Raw genomic sequence first — 25,209 nt, forward strand, 5'->3', positions numbered from 1 at the left:
TTTAGAATGCGGACCCAGGCCCACTCCAGACTTGCTGAAGGAGAGCTGGGCTCCACTTGACCCAAGCTCCCTAGCGACTCTGACACTTAGTGAAATGGGACACGATGGGTCTAATCCAGCCCTTGTTTATCAGGGGAGAAAACAGAACCTCAGAGGTGAGGAGTAGCTTGCCAGATTGTTGTGCAGCAAATTGGCACCAAACCAGGACTAGAACCCTCTTCTGTCCTCATCTCAGGTCGTTCACTCGTTCCCTCCCTCCCTCAAACGTCTAAGGCCCAGGAGGTACAATTTTGAGTGAAACAGACCTAGTCCCCTGCCTTTACGGCGCTTACCACCTAACAGGTGAAACCAACATTCATTTTCAAACTTCACATGGTATGTAATTACAGACCATGATGTGTTCAGAGAGAAAAGAGCAGAGGCACATCTCCCTGTCCAGGTGACCAGGGCTGACTCCAGGAGGTGATGACACTGAGATGTGAGGGGGGAGCAGAGGGGATGGGAAGCCTTCCAAGCAGAGGGGCAAGTTCTGAGGTCAGAGGGAATTAGGCTCAGTGGAGGAACTCAGAGAAACCCAGGGTAGCCGGAGGACACTTAGGGCTCAAGACTGAAAGAATGAGGGGTGGCATTCCTGGAATTCCCCAAGCACTCCTGGAATCGCCCTGTCTGAATCTTGGATAGCAGGGCTGTGCAACCGAATCATCTTGGGAACTTAAAAAAATATTTGTCCCTGCCCAAAACCGTGATTTACCAGGACTGGGATAAATCCCAGGAATTTGCTTTTTTTTTTAAGTGCCTCCATTTATTCTGATATGCAACCAGGTTTGGGAACTTCTGGCCTAGGAGATTTGAAGAAAATGGAAACAATTGAGGTTAAGTGACACACTGGCTTTGAATTCCTTCTTAGACCCTCAATGTGCTCATTTGTGTGGTGGGAAATGCTTGCTTCATGGGTCTGGAGCAGGGTTACAGCAGATAATATTGCAAAGAACCAGCTTGGGCCTTGGTACCTCGGTACATGGTCAATATAAAGTGACTATAATTAAATCCAGGCCTCTGGTTTCTAAGAGGGCTATTTTTAGAGGAAGGATTGTTTTTATCACTCTGCAAAATGCTGGATTGTTTTCAGGAAACTCTGCATTGCACACCCCCCTAAACCCAGAACAATTCCTGTCCCTTCCAGCTTCCAGCCAACTCCCACCCCCCGACTGAGAGCAGGAGATTTAGGGTCAAGGCTGTTCTAAGTCTGTACCTCACCCCCCAGCCACAGTAATGCTCTATTCCTAGCTGGCCATATGGGTGAATAATCTTCTCCCTAAAAATAGACAGTGGCCACAGGCTCTGTCCAGATTGGATTTCACCTCTTGTTTTTAAGGCTGTCAATCTGGCAACCAGCACCCAGCTAAATTATCTTCTTGAAAATCTTAAATGATGAGAGGAAGATCTCAGGGGTATGAATTCTTGGCATTGGAACAGTCATGTGGCAAAATCTCCAGATCCGAAAAATTGAGCAAGAGATTTATTTGAACCACAACTATTTATTCTTGCAAAATCAGCATAGACTCTTCTTGCTCTTGGACTGTTTCAGCGGGAAGGCAACACCAAGACCATCTAGCACAATGAGGAGAAATGGGGGCCCAGAGTTCGCTTCCAGATTTTGTCGAAGTTACTTTCAGGTCTAATGTCTAGTACCTTCATTCTTAAAGGGGAGAACAAAACGGAGTATAAATTAAAAGGGAGACAGGGAGGATATGATGATGGGGAGAGGGAGCGAAAAGCCAAAAGGTAATGTCTAAGTTTGAGGTTTGCTCGTCACCTCTCTCTCTGGGCCACTGCTCCAGATTCTGACTGTCTAGGCATCTGCTGATGATGTAGGCTCTTCTGTGCTGGGCCCATCTTCCAGGTTAGCCCCATCCCTAAGGATATTCCTAAGTAAAGGAAGAGGTCCTTTTCTTTATACTCTCAAACACAATTGTTACATTTGTGTTCAGCAAACTTTACTGAAGATTTAGAGTGACAAAAGAGGATTACAAGGCAGGACAGGAAAACTTTAAAACTCGACTGTCAGAGTCCACCCAGTGTCCCTAGAGACCATCAGCCGTATCTAACCAAAAGGGCGCCCCCTACTGGCTATCTCTCTTCTTGGTCCTATCCTGCCGCCATATTGCATTGTTTCTACCACCCGCCCTCCACTGCCTCAGGAGCATGATCGCCTCAAATGCTAATATGGTTTCCACGTTTAACCTCAGGAAGATGCTACCAATAATTAAACAAAGTTTTTCCACCAATCCCATATGCTTGGGTTGGAGTCTTGCTTCTCTTTCTGCCCTTTGGAAACCACCTGTGGATTTCCTTTATTTCTGGGCCCACAGAACTCAGGATAGTCATACCTGACCTGCAAAGGTATGTGCCTCCTTCCCTAGTCACATTCACCTCTGCCCCAGGCCTGGGAGTCAAGCAAGTCTGACTTTCTATGGAACTGGAAACTCAACAGGAAGACTCCTTATCCCAGAACAGCTCCCTCCAAGTACCTCCATGTATTAGAAATGCCTCTAGGTATTAGAAGCTAGTGTCAAACGTGAATCTCTCTTTTCAGCTGCCCGTGTCCTACCTGCTGGAAGGATTTGGGGGAAATGGGAATGATCAAAGGAGAAGGCTAATTGTGTCCCTAATTGTGACTTTTTCCTTGGTTGCCACTCAAGTACCACCCCTTATTTGAACTGCATCGCCTCATTTGAAGCAGTGAAGCCAGCACAGGGATTCAGGTATGAAATACTGGGTTGGCCAAAAAGTTCATTCGATGTTCGATAAAGTTCTTGGTAAAAATGAAAAATGTGTCTTTACTTAAAACTAAACGAACGTTTTGGCCAACCCAATAGGATTAGAAAAAAGCAAGCACTAAAAAAGCTCATCAATATTTATATTAAATAAATGTAATACTTTACAAACATATACACACACAACCAATCTAGGATTCTAAATTCTCATTGACTGACCTCAGTGACTAGGACCAGGTTGTGGTTACCTGGAAATGAAACTGGAGGGTGAGCCTTGAGTTGGTGTTGTCGGAGACACAGCCCACGAAAGGTTAATAGGGTTGGAAGCCCTCGGAAGGAGGTTGGTCTCTATACCTCACTGAATAATGACTCCAGCCCTAATTCAAACACAAACAGTATGTTCTACATGTCTCTGGGGTGAACTCGAAGTTTGCTTTAAATGTATCTGAAAATGGGAGTGTTGACTTGAAGCAGATGGGGCTCTGATTAGCCAAGGGCCATGGGGAAGTACAAAGCCCTGCTTGGTAGTAGTGGATGATAATCTTATAGTCACTACAACTGGCTCCAGGAAGCCAGGCCTGTCTAACCATCTCTCTGCAGCTCAGACTCTTGAGTGGGGCTTCACATGTTATCAGAGGTGCTAATGGGAGGGCAGATGTGGCCCATGGATAATTGTAATCCAGACTCCAGCAAGGCCTCCCTGTCCCTCCAGCTCAGGGTCTGCCCTGCTTCTGTTTTGCTTACATCATCCAATGCAAGGCTTAGCCCCTTCACCAATTTCTACCCTGTAAAATTGAAAACCCACTTGCACCAAGCGTGCCCTGAAGTTAGCCCCTTGAGTGAATATTAAAGTGTGTGGGGCAGGAACCGACTCCCATGCCCACTCCTTCCCTCACTGTCCTCCCTTCCCCTCTCAGGAGGGACTTAGACCCCTTCTGCTCCCTTTTACTTCAGCAACAATCTTCAGTACTTGGCCATGTCCTTGGGGCCTTACTCTCCCTCCTAAGAGGCAGAGCAAACAATTTCTTTCCAAATGTATAGTATTTTCTCCAAGAGGAAGCCTGAGGAATAGAATTTCTCCAATTCATTACATAACCATGACTGGGAGATTTGACAAGGGCAAAGGTTTTTTGGAAGCCCAGAGATTTGACTGATTTTATACAAAAACTGGGGGAGTGAGAAGAAGTTCATCTACCAAGAGACCACAAAACTCAAGTTTGGGCCACTGTTGATTTAAAACTGCTGATCAGAAGCTGAACGCTGCTCAATATTATGTAACAAGCTAAATAGGAAAAGAGTTTGAAAAAGAATAGATACATGTATATGTATAACTGAATCATTTTGCTGTATACCTGAAACTAACACAACATTGTTAATCAACTGTACTCCAACATAAAGTAAAAAGTTGAAAAAAAGAAAAAAAAGGAAGCTTGTGCTGATATGTTTCTGTGTATCACACCCTTCAGCAGATTGCATTTTACTCAAGTTTCTTTGCGGTCTGGGGTAAAGGCCTGATTTCTTAACGTGAAATCCAGGGATGCCAGAATATTCTCATTTGAACGCAGAGGTCACCTAACTGCTTCCTGTTTTGCCTTCATCTTTGACAAGCTAGATTCTGCTGAGGAATTAGCTCTTGTGTTAAAAATGCTTCCAGACTGCCATTTTTTATCCTCTTTTAAATTCAGAGTTTTAAAGTGCTCCCTGTCAGTGATGGGACTGAGGCCACACAAGAAGTAGTCTGTCATTTCCGATTCCCAGTGCCGTCGGTGGCACCAACAGTCAACAGTTGCTCAGGATTACCTCCTCCCTCTCCTTTGCCTGCTCCTAGCTCTCCGTGCCCTTCTCCGTCATCTTTTCCTTTCAAACCAATTAAAAGCAAGGGGAACATTTTTACCACAACAAAAACAAAGTTCACTTCCAACACTCACACTATTTCAAGAGTTTAGAGATTACTCATAAAGTGGAAAATGGGTCTGACACAGGAATTGAGCAGAACGCTGAACCATTTTTAACAAAATATGGGACAACAGGTTTGTTGTTGTAGAAGCTTTCCATTTCTCTCTCAGAGGGATCATTATAATAATAGCTAATGTTTAAGTGATTATAATATTTACATGAATTATTTCATATAATCCCGAGGTAGGATTGTAATTATTCCCACTATACAGATGAGGAAACTGAGGCTTGGAGAGAATAGGTGACTTGCTTTAAGGTTGCTCATCCAGGACACTTTCAGGGTCAGAAGTCCCACCCCGGTGGTCCAACAAGCGCCCTTGGCCACAGAGCTGCACTGACATTGGATGTCGGTGTCCAAGGCACTGGCTTTCTTGTAACGAAAGTGTAGAAGGAACTCCTTTTTCAGAGGTGATAGTCTCCAGATTTAAATTACTTTCTTGAAAGTAGCAGAGTTTTCCTTCTCCATCTTCTGCCAACACTGTTCTCTGCAGATGTAGCGGCTGCTTCCCTGTTGAACGTTTAACATCACATTCTCCATCCAGCAGCCAGAATGCCCTATTCCCTACAAGCTCTTCTCCTGCAGTTGCTGTTCCCTCTCCCAGAAACGCTCTTCCCCCAGTGGTTGGCACAGTTGGCTCCTTCCCTTGTTGACTCAAATATCCCCTCTGCACAGAGACCTTTGCCTTCAATCTCCCAAACAACGATCATATTTCCCTGTTTCTTTCATGAGAAATGACCTTGCTCATGTGTTTCTCATTCACTGCTGGTCTCCCTCCACAGGAAGGCAGAGCAGGGACCAGTTCGTCTTGCCTCCACTGTCTCCTCCCAGGGCTGCACACAGTGGATACTTAATAAATATTTGTTGAATGAACAAGTGAATGAATGAATGAGTGAATACATAAATTCTAATTGGTAGCCAAACCGAAAGCTCTAGGAACATGGTATAGTGACTTTTCAAAAGGGAACCCCCCTCCTTCACCTGAGCATGTTAGGAACACGCTAGGAGCATGGAGCATGTTAGGAACATGCTCAGAGCTTCAGAGATAAATGTACGTATTGGTCCCATGAATGGGAAATGACTTTCACAATAAGAGTGTAACTTTACATTGAAAAACTAATCCTCGTGTTTTTCTTAGGAATTTCAGAACACAGACCTTGTCTTTTGTTAAATAGAGCTGCCAGTGTTTCTTAAGAGATCCTATAAGATGGGAGAAGGTACGAGAAAGGAGAACACATTGTTATACGCAGGCGCATGGCATGATCGGATCTGGGTTTTAGGAAGCTCACCTTGGTGGGGGTGTGGATGAGAAATTGCACAGGGGCAGACGAGAGACCAGGAGAGGGGACAGGTGGCAGATGATGGCGGTCTGAAGAAAGGCGCTACAGGGAGCTAAAGAGCAGCCGGAGACACGGAGGGAGGGAGGCAGCAGCAGAGCTTGGAGACAGACAGGACCTGGGGTTGGGGTGCGCTCTGGGTTCAGTCCTGGGCAACTGGGGCCGTGGAGGGCTGGGAGGGAGGTATTTAATTCACATATCCTGTAGACTTTCCTTTGAAGTGTCTCACACTTCCCTCTTTCTCAGAATATTCTTGAGGCAACCCTCCCTCCAGCCCATCCTGAGACACTGCCTCAGCCTTTGACACAGGTCCACCTGCTCAGACACACTTGCACCAGGCCATTTCCAGCCCCAAAGTCAACGAGATTCTCACTTTTCTCCATATGGGTCAGCCTCTCTGGTGCTTTGGGGTCCTCCTGGAACTGACCCTCCTGCATCCCCCATTGATTTCCTTGTGCTGCTCCCCCAGGGCCTCTGCTCCACCCAAGCTGGTTTCCTCAGTCTTGGGGTGAGCTAAGTCCAGCCCAGTCTCTGTGCCTTTGCCCCTGCTCCCTGTCACCTAGCACAGCCTTTCCTTCCATCTCCCATCTCAGTTCTTCAAGACCCCCGTCAAGTCCTGCTTCTACGAAGCTGCCTGCATCTCTCCCCTTATCTCAGCGGCTGACCTCAGCCCACGCCCCACAGAGCAAGTAATCCGACAGGGACTCCCTCCCTCATTTCCTGTCCCACATAAACCCAGATGCACCCTAACTGCGTCTAAATCCGTCGTCTCTGCCTTCCTTCCTCTGGCCACCTGTGCTCCATCAGCTCTGGGGCCCGTCACCTCTCACTGTCTCAGGACCTCCCTCCCTTCCTCCTTTCTACTGGTCCATTCCCAGGCACATTCGACAAACCAGTATCTCCAGTGTTTGGATAAACTTTTCCTTGCCCCTCCCATTCCCCTCTAACTGTTCCCGCAAATTCTCAGCTCCCCCTCACAGCATAACTTCTAAGAGGAGTTGACTAAGTCTCCACCTCTTCCCTTGCATTCTCTCCTCAACCCACTCCAGTTGGTTTTCCAGCCCCACATGTCCCTGAAGCGGCTTTTGTCAAGATCACCAATGACCTCTAGCTTGACAAATCTATCAGTTATTTTTTGGTTCTCATCTTATGCAACCCCTTATCAATATTCCACACTACTCTTTCCTTCTTGAAACATTCCTTATACCACTGTTCTGGTTTCCATCTTACTTCACTGAACTCCTTCTCTGTCCCATTTGCTGGATTATTTTTTATTTGAACTCCTAAAGGTTTATCTCCCCTTGAGAGATCAGTTCTAGGTAAAATCTACATACTTTCTTTGGATAATCTCATTCAATTCATAACTTTAAATACTCTTGACTTGGCAGCAACTCTCACATTTGCATCTGCAGCTCATCTTCTTTCTCCAGTTCCAAATTCATGTCTATCTGCCCACTTTTCCACTTTGATATCCAGTAGGCATGCCAAATTTGACAAGTCCAAACTGAACTACTGATTCTCCCATCCTCCCTAAAAATGCTTCTCCTCCAGCCTATCCCATCTTGGCAAGTACCACCATCATCCACCCACTAACTTTCCCTCTCCCCTCACACCCAATCATTTAAGGATTCCTGCTGACTCAGTCTCGAGACATTTTTTCCATCTCCACTGCTAGCACGCTAACCCGGGTCCTCACCATCACTAGCCTGGATTCCTGCAAAAGCCCTAACTGTCCTCCCAGCTTCTAGCCCCACACAGTCCATTTTCTACAGATCTTCCAGAATCATATGTACAAAAAACAAAACTGATGCCACTCCTTGGATTTAAACCACCCAAGATTTCCCATTGCACAAGGAAATTTTGTATCCTGGCCACACACCCTACATGATATGGCCTCTGTTGATGCTCTGTTATTGTGGCCTTTCCTCTCTCTACTCCAGCCATGCTTGCCTTCATCTTATTCTTCCAGTGCCTCAAACTTGGTCCTGACTCAGGGCCTTTGAATTTGCTTGTCCTTCTGCCTGGAACACTCTTCCTCTACATGCCCATGGCCTGACCTTTCTTGTCTCTCAGGCCCCAGCTTCCATGTAAGTTTCTCAGAGAGATTTTCCCTGATCATCCATCTAAAGGACCACCTGGCCACTAAGCACCCGATTTTATTTTCATTAAAGGACTTGTCACTTGTGATACTTTATTGTTGGTTTGTTTTTGTCTAGCCTACTCCGCTAGAATAAACATACTGAGAGGCAAGCCCTCAGTAGGTTTGAGGGGTTCACAGTCTGCTATTCTAAACGAGGCGGCTGTCCTCACTCATCTCAAGAATGCGCCAATCAACATGACCAACAGTACGACCTCAGCCAAAATGCATGTGGCCTGAGTTAATAGCAATGAGTTCAAGATGGTGAATAATGGGTTTTGATAATAGATACACGAATGGCCTAACTTCCAGATTAAGTTTTTCTAGAGAATGGGTAAGAGGCAGACAGATCTGGGTTTTTATTTCATCAGCTGTGTGACATTTATTAAATCACTTACCTTATAGAGCCTCAGTTTATTAACCTGTAAAATGGGGTTGCTGATGTTAACTGCCTAATTGGATTGTGAAGATTAAATGAGACAGTGCCTGTATTTCTCTTAACACAGTAAATCCTGGGGAAACCATTAGCAGTTAATAGTATTATTATTTTATTCCTCCAAATGGAGTTGAGCCATCTCTCAAATCACTGGTGTCAAGATGGAGCTTTTTAAGAAATAATGTTAGGACAACTGGGTAGCCATGTAGGAAAAATAATATTAGTACAATATCTTATACCACACACAAGAATAAACTCCAAATGGTTGAAAGATCTTAACATAAAAAATGAAACCATACAATTACTAGAAGAAAACATGGGTGAATTTCTCTATAATCTTGGCATAGAATAAAAGTTATCTATGATTTAAAATCCAGAGGCAAGAAAAGATTGATAAATTTGATGACATAAAAACAAAAAAAATTTGCATGGCAAAATACCTTGTAAACAAAGTTGAAAGACAGCTAACAAACTGGGAGAAAATATTTGTGACATATAGCACAGACAAGGGATTAATACCCTTAATACATAAATAACTCAAAAAAATTGAGGGACCAAAAACCAGAAAACTGGGAAAGGACATGAACAGACAATTCACACAAAAAAGATATAAAAGTGGTCCTCAAATGAAAAAAAAAAAAGACTAACCTCATTCAAAATTAGAAAAATGTAAATTAAAACACTGAGATACCATTTCTCACTTACCAGACTAACAGAAATTGAAAGGCATGATAATACATTCTCTAGGCAAGACTGTGGGTAAACAGGACCTCATGCATGGTGGGAATGCTAACTGACATGACCCCATGGAGGGATATTGGGCAATAACTAACAGAACTAAGTGTGTACTTACCCTTTGACCCACTACTGGGAATCTACGATGAAGATATACCTCCAACATCACAAAAATACATATGAACAAGGTTACTCAAAATAGTATTATTTGTAATTATAAAACATTGGAAACAACCTAAATGCCTATGTATAGGAGAGTGGTTGAATAAACTATGGTACATCCACACAATGGAGTACTATGCAGCTATGAAAAATGAGGCAGAAAAATCTCTACAAAATGATTTGGAGTGATTCCTAAGACATAGAGTTAAGGAAAAAAGCAAAGTGCCATAGAATATGTCTAGCATGAGACAGAAGGGGATAGAACAAAATACACATGTATCTGCTCATTGGTGCAAAAGAAATATAGGAAGGATAAACCAGAAAGTAAAGAGATTGGTTACCTACAGGGCATGGATGGAAACTGGGGTGAAAGGAGGAAGGAAATGGGATGGGTGAGAAGGGATGAGGAAGAAGCATCACTTCTCTCAATATACTTTTTGTAGAACTTTGACTCTTAGAATCATGGAATGCTTCAAGTACCCCTCTCCTCCCCCACTTAAATCCAACCAGAATATGGGATTAACCCAAAAAGGAATACAAATAGTAACAAACAAACCTAACAATATTTCGAGTGACTATTATAATCACACTGAAGGCGATGGGGAAGGAAGGACCTTAACATGACTTCAGAAAACAGTATCCTGATGAAGATGGTAGTAAGACTGAAGACAAATAGAACCTTATATAAATGCTGTATCCTGGTTAGTAAAAGTGTGTCTCACAGCGCCATGGGCTGGCAATTCTGAAACTACTTTATGTGTATACTCGGATTGAACAAATATATAACTCTATTGTGAATAATGAGAGCCATATTTCTCACTATCAGAGAAAAATATTACAAATAACGAAAGGGGAAAAGCTATAATGAAGTTGGTCGTGTTGGATTAGAACTGGCAGCATCAGTATGAAATCGTGCTTTAAAATAAATCGGCTTTACTGAAGTGTAATTAACATACAATAACCTGTACATATTTAAAGTGTGCAATTTGGTAAATTTTGACATGTATACATCCATGAAACCATCACCACAAGCAAGATAGTGACTATATCTATTACTTCCTCCAAATTTCTTCATACCCTTTTGTAATCCCTCCTGACCACCCTTCCCTACCCCTACTGCACCCCCATTCATAGGCAACCACTGATCTGTTTTCTGTCACTATAGATTTGTTTTTCTAGAACTTCATATAAATAAAATCATATTCCATCTGGTTTCTTTCGCTCAGCATAATTATAACAGGTATCAAATAGTTTATTCCTTTTTATTGTTGAGTAGTATTCCAGTCTCCCATGCAAAAGGCAATTATTTGTAGCATTTCCCCCCTTCTCCTTTTTTAAACCTACAAGCTCACACTCTATGTCCCCACTCTTGCCAGTGCTCTCTCATAACTCAGAAATGGAAACAGTTCACAAATCTTACCTTCAGAACTTGCAACTTTTAACCTTCCTTCAACATTTGATGAACAGCCTGGCAAGAGAAGGTAAACAGATGTCAAAAGGTCTCTTGACCCCCTGAAGCAGGGGTGTTCTGGTAAATGTTCAACAATCAGCTATCAAAAAAAAAAAAAAAACGCCCTGATTTGCAGCATTTGCCATTTTCCATGGTATAAATACTCCTACCATGCAGATGTGCAGCTAAGACAGTGCCACTGAATGGGGTTCTGGGAAGGGATGTGTGGCACTGGCTCTGCAGGGAAGCCAGCTCCAGCACACCACTGCCCTGAGGTCTGCTAGGATCCCTTCCATCCTCTAGAGAAGGTCAGGATTCCTGCTGGTGCCAGTATTGCACGTGGAGGGGCCTGAATCTCCCACTCTCAGGGCCACCTTAGGCTCTAGGGTTCTGATTCCACACAGGCTGAACCTGCTCCTCACCACACGGAAGCAGACAAGGAAACACCCATTTCTGCAGTTTCTGCAAAGAAACCCCACTCATAAACACAATTCTCTATCAACGTTTCAAGCAGGTATGGGGAGCACACGGGCAGTTGCAGCTGGAGATTTTCCCTGGGTACTTGGAGTCACTTAGCCCCAGGCTCTCTCGGCATCTTGCTGACCCTCTTTCCATCCTTCCCTCCTCTCTGCCCCCTGCCTCCTACCCCACAGAAGACAGCTGAGCCTCTGCTTTGTGTCCTAGCTGAGGCTCCTGCCCTTCTGGCCTTACTTCCCACCCAAAGTGTTTATAAAGGTATCTAAGCAAATAAAGACATTTCCTCTCTAAAAAAAAATGTTGGTGTCTGCTATAAAAATAAGTTTAATTCTATTACCCCACATTTTTTGCCCTCTCTGAACCTCTGTGCTCTGATCTGCAAAATGGGTACAATAATATCTACTTATAGGGTTACAGTAAATTAGAAATGAGATTATATGTGTAAAGTATAGCTCCACCCCTGCAAATAGCTGGCCTCCAATAATTCTAGTCCCCTTTGACTTCCCTTCCCTTGACTTAGAGGGTTGAATGCAACCTCCTTTTGTCCAAAGATAGATGATGGGGAAGCTGGCCTGGGCAGTCTTTCTGCTACCTGCAGGAAGCATTTCAGAGACTATAGGAAGGCCTACCAGAGCTGGAAAGCTTTTCCCTCCCTGAAGCCCGAGAGCAAAGTCAGGAGAAGAGATCAGGGCAGCTTTGTCTCTCTAAGCTTATGTGTAGTAAGAGGGCCTCAGACCCACAATACATGACAAAACGTTATCACTCATTCACTCCACAGCATTTGTGATCCCTTGCATTATCAAAGGCATGGGGATAGTTGCTATTATACAGAGTCTTTTTTTTTTTTTAAGGCACATTCTAGGCTCTACTAGCTCTCACTGAGACAGCCCACTATCCCACCTCCTACAGGGGTCAGTGAGGCACAGACTCAGGTTCAAATCCCAGCCTCACCACTTAGCAGCTGTGCTGTCAGTTCAACTTTCTGAACATCATTTCCTCACCTTCAACTCCCCTCCCACTTTCTGCAACACTGCACGACCATTAAAAACCACATTGCACCTTTCTCTACCATCGATTTTGTTGTGAATCTTCTAGAAGTTCCTTTTAGATCCTTCCTGGATATTCCAGCCTGCTTTTTAAATTCATCTGAAGCACAGAGGCCAACGCATGGCATCCAGTGAGCTGAGCAAGAAGCAAGGGAGAGTGAACAGAACACTGTTCTATCAGGAACAGAAGCCCCAGTGGCTTCAGAAGGCTGGGCCAGCATGTGCGGCCAGTGCTACATGTGTCATATCAGACCCTCCTGCAGAGCCGAGCAACCCTCAGTGGGTAGGGACTGTGTATTCCAGAGGCTCAGCTGAGTCCAATGCTGGAGGTGAGGGGGGCTGACACTGGGAATCCCAGCACCACTGGCCTGGCCTTTGCTGCTTAACAGACAAAGTAGGCTGTCAAACCCAGCTCCATTTCTCAATACTATGCAATCCACTCAGAGATAGATGGGTTAGCTGGCCAGATCCAGCTTTTAGGCCACCGGTTTTCAGCATAAAGGAAACTGTTCCTCAGCACAAATCATTAAGGAACTGATAACAATCTGTTGCCAAGGTAGCTATTCTTCCAAGATGCTCAAACAGAGAAATTACTCTGATTACTCAGATAGTCAATAGTGATGTAATTTTGAACCCAGTGGTCATCTGGCATCAAGTCAAAAAAGCACAGCCAAAAGCCCATGCACATTTTTTTTTCTTTGCTTGCAATTTTCCTAAGAGCTCAGGCATGGGAACCTTGTCCACACACCCCAGCCCTTATAGCCAGAGGCAGCAGCGGTATTTGTCATCATGCCTGGGAAAGAGAAGAGGTCCTTTGTGGAACAACTCGAGAAGGCTCCCATGCCAGCCTCCTCTTCCAGCTCTTGTCAATGCTCCCTGCAGAGGGGAGCCCAGAGAACAGCCTGTCAGCTCTTTTCAGGGCTGAGAAAGTCAGGCTCTCTGTCGCCTTGGCTGGGCTGAGGGACTTGGATCACTGGTCGGCAGCCCAGGATTTACACAGAGAGGAGCAAAGAGGGATGGGAAACATCAGACCTTTCACTGACTGAGAGTCAGGGACCCGGAGCTGGAAGAAACCTTCCAATCACCCCGCTCCCTTGACTGATGAGAAATGGAGCCCGGAGAGGGTCACACAGCTCAGCGCCGGGGGCTCCCGCCTGCCCAGAGCCAGGAGGTCCCAGTGAATCAGGCATCTAGCCCGGCGTCTCCCTTCGCTGGACAATCCACCTCATCAGCCCGGCCCCTGTCGGCTGACTCCTCAGAGCCACGCTGTGATGCTCCGGACTCTGCTGTCCCCCAGTAAAAGAGTGTATTCAGGTCCAAACCCCTTTCCCGCCTCCATCCAGCCGTCCAGGCAGCCTGTCTCCAACACGGTCGCCAGCCAGTCCTTTCTAGCTCGTGTCAGTAGGGATGCAGATTCCCAGAAGAGCAACTCCAAACTCTTCAGAATATCGTTTCAGACCCTGTGGTCATAGAAAGAGTGCAGCCGGACAAGGGCTGGAAATCCAACTCCACCACATTCTCACACTTCATATTGGTCAAGTGACTTATTTTTCTGAGCCTCAATGACCTCATCAGTACAATGGAGACGGTAAGATATACCAAGGAAGGTTTTAAGAACTAAATGAGAGCCTATAGAGTGCTCGCAGCATTGTGACTCTGTCTGGTGATTGACAGCTGCTTCTCTTAGGAATCTTCCATCTTACCAGGCAGGCCCAGCTCTCAGTGGGTCCCTGCAGGACCCTTCACTTTGGCCATTACTGTCTGCTCTCTTTGGTAATCTTGCTGTAACTGTTTTTCATTCCAAGTAAATGCACTTCCTGAAATGTTTTCCTGCACACCTACTGTGTGCAGGCCCATGTTGAGTGCTGGGGGTGCAGCAACCACTCGGCTGCAAGTTCTGTCCCATGGATGCTCACGGCCCAATGGGAGGGCAGAGCAGCAACTCCACAGGGCAGAGAGGGTCATAGGTGACATACAAATATGACCTGGAGAAGTCAGAGGAGGGGTTGGGTGCTTCATGGTTTGAGTGTTATCTAAATGCCTCTCCTGTTCCAGAAGGAACCTGGTTCCCCTTCCCATGCCAGAGATCCAGGCACCTGGGCTGGGAGCAAGGATTGCTCTGTCTGGCCCCGCAGCATGGAGCCCAGGCTTGACAGTGTCTGAGGGGAAGCCTGAATAGAGAACCAAAGGACCGTCAGCCATGGGCCATGCTCCCAAAACCTTCCAGGAGTCTGAGGCAGGGATTCACTTGCTTTATTGGGGGGATGCTTTCAAGACAAGGGGAGAGAGGGAGGGTAAGGCAGGCAATATAGTCTCAGCTGGCGTCTGGCTTCAGCCTTCCCAAAGGGTGCTTTGGAGTAAGAATTGTAGCACAGAGTTGACTTCACCATGAGACAAAGAGGCCACACTTTTGTACCCTGTCCCTGTCAGGCATTAGATGGGCTTGTGGGGGAGGCAGGCTGCTGGATACCCCTGGGTGAGGTGGTTTCTCCTGGGCTAAGGACGACTCTGGAGGGAAGGGGGGCAGATCTGAGCCCTCAGCAGCCCACAGCTGGAGGACGGGTGCCCTGGTCACCGCCCTGTCCAACTGGAGGTTTTAGAACAGCAAAAGAAAAGAGACCCTGAAATGCTAATGCTAATGTGTGTGTGTGTGAGAGAGAGAGAGACAGAGAGAAGACAGTAATTTTAACAGCTAACGTTTACTGAGCTCTCAACTGTATACTTGCGCCAAGCCTTTTATAAATATACATTTTATAACTACAACCTCATTTAATCCTCTCAAAAACCTTATTAAAACATACATTTTGTATATAAGGAAACTGAGGCTCAGAGAGGTTAAGTCAGTTGTCTAAGGGCACACAGATAGAAAGGCCAGCGCTGGGAGTTGAACTCAGATCTGGATTACTCTACAAATCAAGCTCTCAACCCCTGCCACGCTGCCTACTGAGGCTGCCAGGCCTATTTGGACAGGCAGCTTTCAAGAGGGAGCTTGGGTGGTAACACAGATGAAAAGAGGCCTCAAGCAACCTTTCCAGGTTCCAAAGCTGGAGTCACTCCGACTCTCCTTGCTCTCTCTTTCCTCCTAGCCATCCATGGCCAAGTCTTGCCCCATGGACCCCTTCAGCCTCCCCGTCATCTGTCCCTTCTCTCTGCCCCTGGTCCGCAGCAGCTCAGGCCCCGTTCCCCTCCTAGCTAGAGCTGGACTGGCCTCTCCTACTGGGTCTCTCCTCCCGGCTCATCTCTCTCCCTCCCAGCCATGTGCACAGCCTCACCAAACTCATCTCGAAAACCCAGCTCCAATCATGTCAATTCCTTGATAAGGCCTTTCACTAACCCCCATCACCTGTTGCAGTAAGCACACTCACCTCAGCCTGGCAATCAAGGTCTCCAAGATGTGGCCCCAAATGTAACCCCAGCCTCATCTCTGCTGCAGGCAAAGAGATGATTTCCCCCCATCCCTGCAGGCTCCTGTCTCTGTGGGCTGCTCTCGCTCTGCTCTCACTGTGATGTGGCCTCTCCCAGGACATTTGCCTGTTGAAATCTGACCATTTTAGAATTAAATGAGACTTTAGAAATTAAGATAAAAGTCTAATTTTCCAAGTGAGAAAAATGAGACTCAAAAATATGTATCGATACGTGACGACAGCTATTATCATGAAGGTGCACTATATGTACTCAGGTAGCATGTACGTGTACACACATACACACGCTCACACGCACGTTCACTCTCAGTCTTTATCCTTCAGTTCTTGCATGCATTTCACTCTAGACCCTTGCCGCTGGGGCTGGCTCTCCCCCAGCTGGTTTAATGAAGAGCACGTGGTCTTCCTGGTGAGAGGAGAGACTAAGAAATGGAAGAGCAATCTCAGGAATGGACATTGGATCACAATCATGGTCCCAGGCCTGACTGTGTACTAGAATCATCTGAGAAGCTTTTAAAATTCTCAGTGCCCAAGCTGCAACCCAGACCAATTGTACCAGAAACCTGGGAGTGGGATCCAGACATCAGTATTTTTTTTTTTTTTTTTTTACAAGAAAAGAGTGTCCACTGCTGTATAGTACAGGGAACTCCACTTCGCTGTACAGTAGAAACTAGCACAACACTGTAAAACAACTATACCCCAATAAAAAAGAAAATGGTGGAAAAAAAAGTATCCAGAAACAAAAACTTCAACTTGAACAAGAAACAAGAGAACCACCAAACTCTGCATCCCGTTCTAAAAACTCAACCAACGTTTTGTTTGCAAATCGTTTGTTGATCATCTACTACGTGCCTCAAATACCCAGGCCTTGAGACTGGAAGCTGGCGCCTGAGGACATGGAAATGAAAGGACACAGACTCTGACCTGAAGGAACGCCAGTCCCTGGGGCAGATGCTCGCATCAAGCAGTCAGCAAGTCCCACACCAGAGGCACGCCTGGGGAATCTGGGAAAAGAGGAAGTAATGATTACTCTTTCAGGAAAAGACTGCACGGAAGGAGCTGACTCAACCTAAGTCTTAAAAGATGAAGCTGGAGAGAAGGTTCCCAGCATAACAAAAGCCCATGGATGTGTGTTTTGCACCCTCACTGGAGGAGCAGTCAGTGCTCCAAGGTGGCTCTGCTGAAGGTTTTGACTTTTATCCACCCAAGCACCCCCACTGTGCCTTTTTAAGGACTCTTGCTTCCATTGGCTTTCTAAGGCAAACCCTGCTTATCTCCTTTCCGATTTGTAGAGACTCTTTATTGGACTCTTAGCCTCCAATCTCACCTACAGCTTAACAGCTACAGGCATACCTCAGAGATATTGTGGGTTCGGTTCCAGACCACTGAAATAAGAATACCGCAATAAAGCAAGTCACATGAATTTTTTTCTTTCCTAGTGCATACAAAAGTTATGTTTACACTACACTGTAGTCAATTAAGTGTGAAATAGCACTGTGTCTTTACAAAAATACATACCTTAATTTAAAATACTTTATTGCTAAAAAAAAATACTTTATTGCTAAAAAGTGCCATCATCTGAGCTTTCAGTGAGTCATATAATCTTTTTGCCACAGTAACAAAGATCACTGATCACAGAACACAATAATGAAAAAGTTTGAAATATTGTGAGAATTACGAAAATGTGACACAGACATGAAATGAACAAATGCTGTTGGAAAAATGGCTCTGATAGTCTTGCTCAATGCAGGGTTGCCACAAACTTTTAATTTGTAAAACCACAGTATCTGCGAAGCATGATACAGTGAAACAAATAAAACAAGGTGTGCCTCTACTATAAAATTCAGTGTTTTCAAACAACAATCATTTTATTACATCTTAAGATTGTGTTTGCATCTGAACAGGGTTCAGCTGGGTGAGTCTTCCGCTCCATGTGGGGTCCACTGAAGTCACCCAGGGGTTCATAGCTGGCAGATAGGCTGGTGTGGAGGGTCCAAGACAACTTCATCCACAGATATGGCATTGTGGTAGAGCTGGCTGGAAGCTGGAGGGCCTAGATGTAGGCTTTCTAGCATGGCAATCCCAGAGTAGTCTGTCTTCCTACATGGCTCAGGGCTCCCAGAGAGAGTCCCAAGATTGAGGAGATAGAAGCTACCAGTATCCAAGCCCAGGTGTTACTCCCACCAAATCAGTCACAGAGCCTGCTCAGTGTCAAGAAAGATCTTATCTCTCTGGGAAAGGAATGTCCAGGAATGTATGGATATCTTTAGTCTGCCCCAGCCTTACACCCATTTCCAGATTAAGCTCCCCGATTTAACAGTCCTCGGTTACCCCAAAAACAGTTACAGTGGTTTCCCTTTGCCTACAGGATAAATTCCAAATTGCTTATTTTGGATCCATGGGCCTTCAACATTTGACACAAAACATCTTTCCAATGTTGGGAGACGCTTCTCCAAGGGTCTCTGGCACTCCTGCACATCTTGCCAAGGCCTTGGTCTCTCTTTAACTGGTCCCAGGCTGTTTCTCCTGGTTGCGTTTGCAGCAAGCACCCTTGTGGGATGAGATATTGTCTCTCTCTCAAAGAGCAGACTGCTGTAAGGTGGTGGGCTCTCAAGGCCCAGGATCCCTTTCCTGTGTGTCGCCCACCTGCATGGCCCCTGTGGGCCCTGGGGCTCAGAACCGATGTGACTGTGCCGACACTCTGGATCTTGCTATTGCTACAAGTAATAGAGTCCTTGGTCCCCAACTCAGGAGTTGTATGTCTTCTGTCAGCATCCACGCACTGGGGCAGGCTAACTCATCTGCTTGCAAGCAGGGAAAATCTCAACCCCTTCCCAGCCCTTGGCATCCAGCACGTCACCACCACTTCCAGCTACTGCAGCCTACTTATCGCACCCACAAACATGTAGAAAATTCCTACCTCAGACTCCTACTGCCACCCAGAATATCCATGGGTCTCTCCTCTGTCTCATTTCTTTCCACTGGCAAAGCCAAGTTGCACCTCATTACTTTTCACTCACGTCAGGTGTCTTCACAGCACTCCCTGCCCCCAGCCTCTGGTTGGTGGTTCCGGCAGCAAAGTCTACGAAGCTCTTTGTGATAAACCCTTTCAGCTGTTAGGGCCTTGTCTCTGAGCGCTCTCACCGCAACAAAACCAAACCTCTCTCTTTCCAGAGCACTTTCATGCTGTTCCTCTTGCCTGGAATTATCCTTCACTGTCTGTCTGACTCATTCTTCAAGGTCCAGTTCCAGAGACACTTCCCCCAGGAAGCATCCCCTGTTGTCTAGCTAGCTCATTTGGGGGTCCCTCCCCCTCCCCTGCCTGCTCCCCCTGCACAGCACACAGAGCAGCATTAACTAGTACCATAAGCGTTGGTACTGAGTCTGCTTTTCCAGTATCGTGAGCTCCTTGGAGGCAAGAACCGAATCTTGCTCACCCCGATATCAGTGCTTAGCTGGGGTGATGCTCAGAAATATTTCTTTTAAAAAGAATGAATGATGCCCACTCCCTACATAAACACTTTGCTTACCACCTCTGGCCAAAATAATCTCATTCCTCCAAATTCCCAGAGGACTGGTTTTCTTTATGACAGTATATATGGGGATGCCCCAGTGTTTCTCACGTGTACCCCTTGAAGGTCGAGATCATATCTCCTTGTTCAGATCAATCTTAGATCACTTTGGAGTTTTTCTAGCTTTCCGTTTTGTAGATACATTATTTTAAACCCCCTAAAAACCTAACCCAAGGATAGCAAGAAGAGCTATGGAGTATGTTACATTTTATTTGGATCAATGGACAGATTTCCAACCAGCTCTGAGCTCATGCTAATTTGCATTTCTATTTCTAATATAATAACCAAATCAATCTCCTAGGAGAAGAGAAGGGTACTTTTTCTCACCTCTGTCTATTCACCACCTCTGAGCAGGGGTGAATTTATTCAAGATTCAACAAATATTTATTGAGCGTCTAATAACATTCCCACCCCCAGGCACCTGGCCAGTGTCCCAGGCAGTGCATTGGCAGGGAATGGAACTCTGCCTTTATTCATAGGTTGGAGATGGAGTGGAGTCGCCACTGCAGCATTGACATGCAAGCTTCCTAGCTGTTAATCAGAAAGATCTGAGAATCCAAAAAGATCGTGAACAAACATATGGAGTGATGGCCTTTGACGGCTATCCTTCAGATGTGGTTTGTCCTACTCTTTCTCCACTCTTCACAGCACATTTCTCCCAGAAGCAGTCTGGGACGTTCGGCAGCTCAGTTCAGAGAAGGGCTATCCACAGGCAGCACTGGAGGGTGGGGAGAGTGTAAACGGTCACTGGGCAGAGCTGCTCCCAAGCAACAAGGCAGAGGAAGAGTCCTGTGAGGAGAGGGCGGGGCTTTCTTGTCAAGTCACCTTGCATCTCTTTCCAGTTCTAGTTTAGTTTCTCGAGAAAGATAGACGTCTCTGCTATTGTGTCACACCCAGTGTATAAGATGGAAAATAGCAATATACTGAAGTTAGAATCCAGTCAATTTCACCGTGATCACTGTGAGGTTCTGTGGCCTGAGACCTAAGATCTGGATGTAGCTGGTAAAATCTGGAGAAAGTGGTGTTTCAGTTAAGAGCAGTAGTGTGGTTCAGGGTTAAAAATGTGGTCTTTCAAGTCGGAGAAGGACTCTAGTTCTACTTCTGCCACCTACCAACAGGGTGATCATGGGTGTGCAAGTTATAGTTCCTCTTTGAGCTAATTTTCCTCATCTGTAATCAGAAACGGTAAAACTACCTCTGAGTCATGATGCTTTCACCATGTGATGAACTCTACCCTCCTGAAATTCCTACTCTTCTTGACATAGCCCTCAAACACTAATGTGACTTTCCCTGATACACCCCCCAACCCCAAGAGGAGGTGTGCAGGCCTCTGATATGCCTTCCTTTCGGGCTCCTTTATCAAACAAGGCAAGTACCTGATTCCTTTCATCGCTGGATGATGGAGGTACTGTGACCGAACCGTGATCGTTTTGCCTGACGTGCAGCAAGCCGAGATACTGAGACGCTGACTGAGGTTTGCAGCAAAGAGAGAGTTTACGCTCAAGCCATGGGGTATTTATGAGATAAAGAATAAAGCAGATTCCTGTAATGGCTGCTTCCTGGAAGGCGCTGTCACGTGGACCCTCTTAGCCTCAGCATCCTGAACTGAGAATTAAACAAAAACCGCTTTCTTTGGAACCTTCAGCCTTTAAGAACCAGTCACCTCAAGATCTCAACATCATGATCTCAGTTTCAACACAATTGTTCCTAGTCCTCTTTTCATTGCTTCTGGTGCTGCCTGTTGTTGAAGCAGTAGAAGCTGGAGATGCAATCGCTCTCTTGTTAGGTGTGGTTCTCAGCATTACAGGCATTTGTGCTTGTTTGGGGGTATATGCACGAAAGAGAAATGGACAGATGTGACTCTGAAGGGCCTCCTGAATCAAACCTTGCCCTGAAAACCTTTGTGCTATTGAGGTTCAGAACTGAGTTTTGGTGTCTGAAAGTTCTCAAGAAACAGTAAATAGGGTAGCTTCATAGTCTTGGTTATTTCCCTATAAATAGGAACAAATTGATATATTATGTTAAATGGAAAACAAAACGTTTTTTTCACAACAAATAATGCACTGAAAAATGCCGTCTGTAATTTGCATTTGCTAGTTAGAAAGAAGGTCAAAGAAGTGAGATGGCTGAACTTTGCATAAGTAATATTTCATAGTTTCAGAATTCTCAATAGAAAGAAGAAAACTCTTGCCCAGAATCCTAGGAAATTGCCACTGTTTAGTTATAATCACTGCCTCCTGCATCATTGTGGAGTCTTTTCTCCATATTTTTAATGCATTTTTGTTTTATCTCCCAAGTTAATATTGTACCTAGATATTAAATACAGTTGGTCAAAAATTAAAACTTATCTCTTTGTGGGAGAAAAAGTTTAGAAAATGTATTCGATGTGTCTAACGTTGAAATGGAGAAAAGATTTAATGTAAAAAAATACTTTATATTGATATTGAAATGGAGAAGAGATTTAATGTTTAACAAAAACAAAAAAATCTTTATATTAACTGCTAACATCTCCATGGTGAGAAGTACTATATTAAATATAAACCCATTATGTAAAAAAAAAAAAAAAAAAAAAAAAAAAAAAAAGCAGCAGGGCGGTCTGAGGCGTGGAGAGCGTGAGAATAGGGAAAGGTGATTGAAAAAAGGTGCGGTAATTGTCACTCTGTACAGGTGTAACTAAGCTACAGGTTTCAGCACGTTCAAAATGGAGGCGCTTAGCACGATCTGAGGGTGGAGTTTGGGGCCCTCTGACGCCAAAAGGTCACTGAGCTGACACTCACGCATGCCCAGTTGGAGGGTTGGTGGTCTTAACCGGTCTTAACCAGCTCAGCTCGAACTAGACACAGCTGACTCCACATTCCTGGAAAACAGCCGAGGCAAATATCTTATTAGGCTACGTGCCACTTGGAGGACATGCAAGTCTTTTGTAGCAACAATTAAAACAACCTTGATTAGTGAAGGCAGGTTACAGGTGAAATGGATTTAACTAATGATTACCCAGGGTTTCAGTATGTTCTCTCTCTCCTCCCACCCCTAACCAGCTAAAGATAATTTTGTCCTTTCCTACTCAGATTTTCCCTCTTCCCTACTCCATAAAAAGAGTTTAGCCCCCGCTCACCACAACTAGAGAAAGCCCGCTCGCAACAACGAAGACCCAAAGCAGCCAAAAATAAAATAAATTAAATTAAAAAAAAAAAAAAGAGGTTAGTCTTTACTAAGCAAGTTATAAAATGTTTGTGTCAACCCTGGAAACAGGGGTAGAGAGAAACAGGCCCTGAACTGCAGGAGGAAACTAGGCATCAGAAAGAGCTCAAAGGGAATTTGACAAGTGAGATACTCTGGAGCATCTATTATCTGCTAGGAAATAGACAAAAGAGATTTTGGAAGGGTTTGAGGAGTTATGAATTTGTTCCCCATTAATATTCCTTAATTCCAGAGGTGGTCAGGGAGAGGCCTGGACCGGGTTCCGTGTGAGAGTCAGCTTCCCCCCGCTCTCCTGTCCCAGAGCGCCTGCCTTCTCAGCGAGGATCCTGCACTCACCACATTTACGTGGCAAAAGAGGGAGAATTATTTTGGATATCAAAACAAATGGTGATCCCAGAAGGTTGCTGAATTTGGGGATAACTGGGACCCACAACTGTCTCCAGCAGTTTGTGCCCTGATATTCTCTCTTCCCTTAATATCTTCCCCTTTCCTCATTTCCAGTTTTCTACATCTTATGTCTTTATTTTCAAGGAAATGATATATTTCTTCTCAGCACAAACTTGGTCTCTGCTTTTTATTTTTCTCTTTCTTTTTCTGTTGTCTCTCAAGATGAGCAAAGTAGCTGCCACCCCGTCCATCATTTCCCCAGAGGGAAGTGTCCTGGCCTGGACACTAATGCCAACCATGAAACAAACACCGAGGGAGCACCTACTTGGGGCATCCCTAGGCCAGGCACTGGGCATGAAGTAGTTGAAGATACACTTCAAGAGGCTGTCTAATAAATCATAGTTTTAACCTCCTCTTCGATCCAAAAGTTTTAGGTGAGGGGTGTGTGTGTGTGTGTGTGTGTGTATTTCATAGGACAACATAAGGAAGTGAAAAGACACCTCTGTGGTCTTCTTCAAAGTCCATAACCCAAATCTAATCATGAGAAAAACATCAGACAAACTCAAATTGAGGGATATCCTACAAAATACCTGACCAATACTCTTCGGAAGTACCAAGGTCATGAAAAGCAAGGAAAGACTGGTAAAATCCTAAAAAAAAAAAAAAAAACAACTGTAGTTTAGTTATTAGGATCGCACCGGTATGAATTTCTTATTTTTGACAAATATACCATGGTTATACAAGATGTTAACATGACGGTAAGCTGGATGAAGGGTATATGGGAACTCTCTGTACTATCTCTGCCACTTTTCTGTAAATCTAAAATTATGACAAAATTTTTAAAAATTAATAAGGAGAATGCATAAAAATGAATCAATAGTTAAGCAAATATTCAAGCTGGTATAATTCTATTTGGAGTTTATTTCCCCCTAATAATCAATAAAACAGATTGAAAACAAAGACTAGACACATCCATAGCAAAATGTTAATAGATGTTAGTGCAAGATAGTGATAGATAATTTTACTTTTGTTTCCTGCATTTCTCAATTTCCTTCCATGAATATATTTATTATTAACTTCGTAATAATTGTTTTAAAAATAAAACATTATTTTAAAAGTCATGTGGAGAAAAAGTGACCTATACTCTGTCTGTGGGCCCGAGAAGGCCCAGAGGCCAGAAGATGCACCCATTATTAATTCTGTGTGGAACTGAGGAGAAATGAGACGAAGCCCTGGAGAGAAGGGAGGGAGCTTTCCAGGAAAGTGGAGCATTGGAATGCAAAGCTTGTTCAGGCTCTGACACGCTCAGGGGGACACAAAGGCCTTCAGCACTTTTGGCAGTAAGTGCTCTCCCTGCATGAGCAAGAAAAGCATCTCGGCTGGGTCAGTCACCTCTCTGGGTCCTCCCCGCCGACAGTCAGGATGCAGGAAATGTTTTCCAGGTTTGAGTGGCCTGTTGCCAATCACTGAAAGGGAAATAGCAGGAACGTGGTCTGGCGGCCTGGTGTGAACAGGGCAAATGCACATGTGGGTGGCGGGCAGGGCAAGATGGCTCTGTTCACTGGAGGCGATGACATGCCAGGTCCCAAAGTAAAGGCGAGCTTAGGGTGGTCCAGTGGCAAGTGTAGGAAGCACCGCTGCTCACACACAGCAGTGAAAGGCTCGCTGGTGAGTTTAGAAGCGACCAGACTGAAAGGCATGTTCAGTCAGCAAAACAGATAGGTAATATTTCTCTTCCCCACCTTCCAAAGGTCTTGATAAGGCCATAGGACCAAGAGGAAACTTTTACACCACTAGTCAGTCTCTTTCGTTTGACTAACCAGGGAACGCAGAGATTCAATTTCCTGGCAGTCACCCAGGAACTTAAGGAAGGGGATTTGGCAAAATGCAGCAGTTTCTGCAGGATTCCATCTCATAATCTTGATGAAAGTGATGTTGAGTCATTCCTTTATTCATTAAGAATGAATGCATTCATTCTTAAAACCAGTGTTTATTGAGCATCTATTTTGTACCAGATTACAACAATCCCAATGTGCCCTCCTTAGGTAAACTAAGAAACAGGTGGAGGCGGACTAAAGTGGGGGTCTGGAAGGAACAGAGCATTACAGCAAAAAGT

The 25,209-nt window shown here is 44.9% G+C and overlaps 1 protein-coding gene and 1 long non-coding RNA gene across 2 annotated transcripts; one reads left to right on the plus strand and one right to left on the minus strand.

Moving 5' to 3' along the window:
• Positions 1-1,569: 1,569 nt before the first annotated feature.
• On the minus strand, positions 1,570-16,939 carry LOC118901237. The gene is made up of 3 exons (XR_005021306.1): positions 16,858-16,939; positions 10,959-11,006; positions 1,570-1,699 (listed from the first exon to the last, which is right to left on the minus strand). It is a non-coding gene; the product is annotated as an uncharacterized LOC118901237 (long non-coding RNA).
• Positions 16,940-21,059: 4,120 nt separating this feature from the next.
• On the plus strand, positions 21,060-21,675 carry LOC118900800 (small integral membrane protein 30). Its single transcript, XM_036863583.1, has one exon. The coding sequence runs from the start codon at positions 21,186-21,188 to the stop codon at positions 21,363-21,365; it is 180 nt and encodes a 59-aa protein (XP_036719478.1). The 5' UTR covers positions 21,060-21,185; the 3' UTR covers positions 21,366-21,675.
• Positions 21,676-25,209: the final 3,534 nt, after the last annotated feature.

The sequence above is a fragment of the Balaenoptera musculus genome, chromosome 9 (genome assembly GCF_009873245.2).
Source record: "Balaenoptera musculus isolate JJ_BM4_2016_0621 chromosome 9, mBalMus1.pri.v3, whole genome shotgun sequence".
Lineage (NCBI taxonomy): Eukaryota > Metazoa > Chordata > Mammalia > Artiodactyla > Balaenopteridae > Balaenoptera > Balaenoptera musculus.

What these genes read in the sequence shown, in the direction of transcription:
- LOC118900800 (XM_036863583.1), top strand. Translation starts at nt 21,186, where the DNA reads ATGATCTCAGTTTCAACACAATTGTTCCTAGTCCTCTTTTCATTGCTT.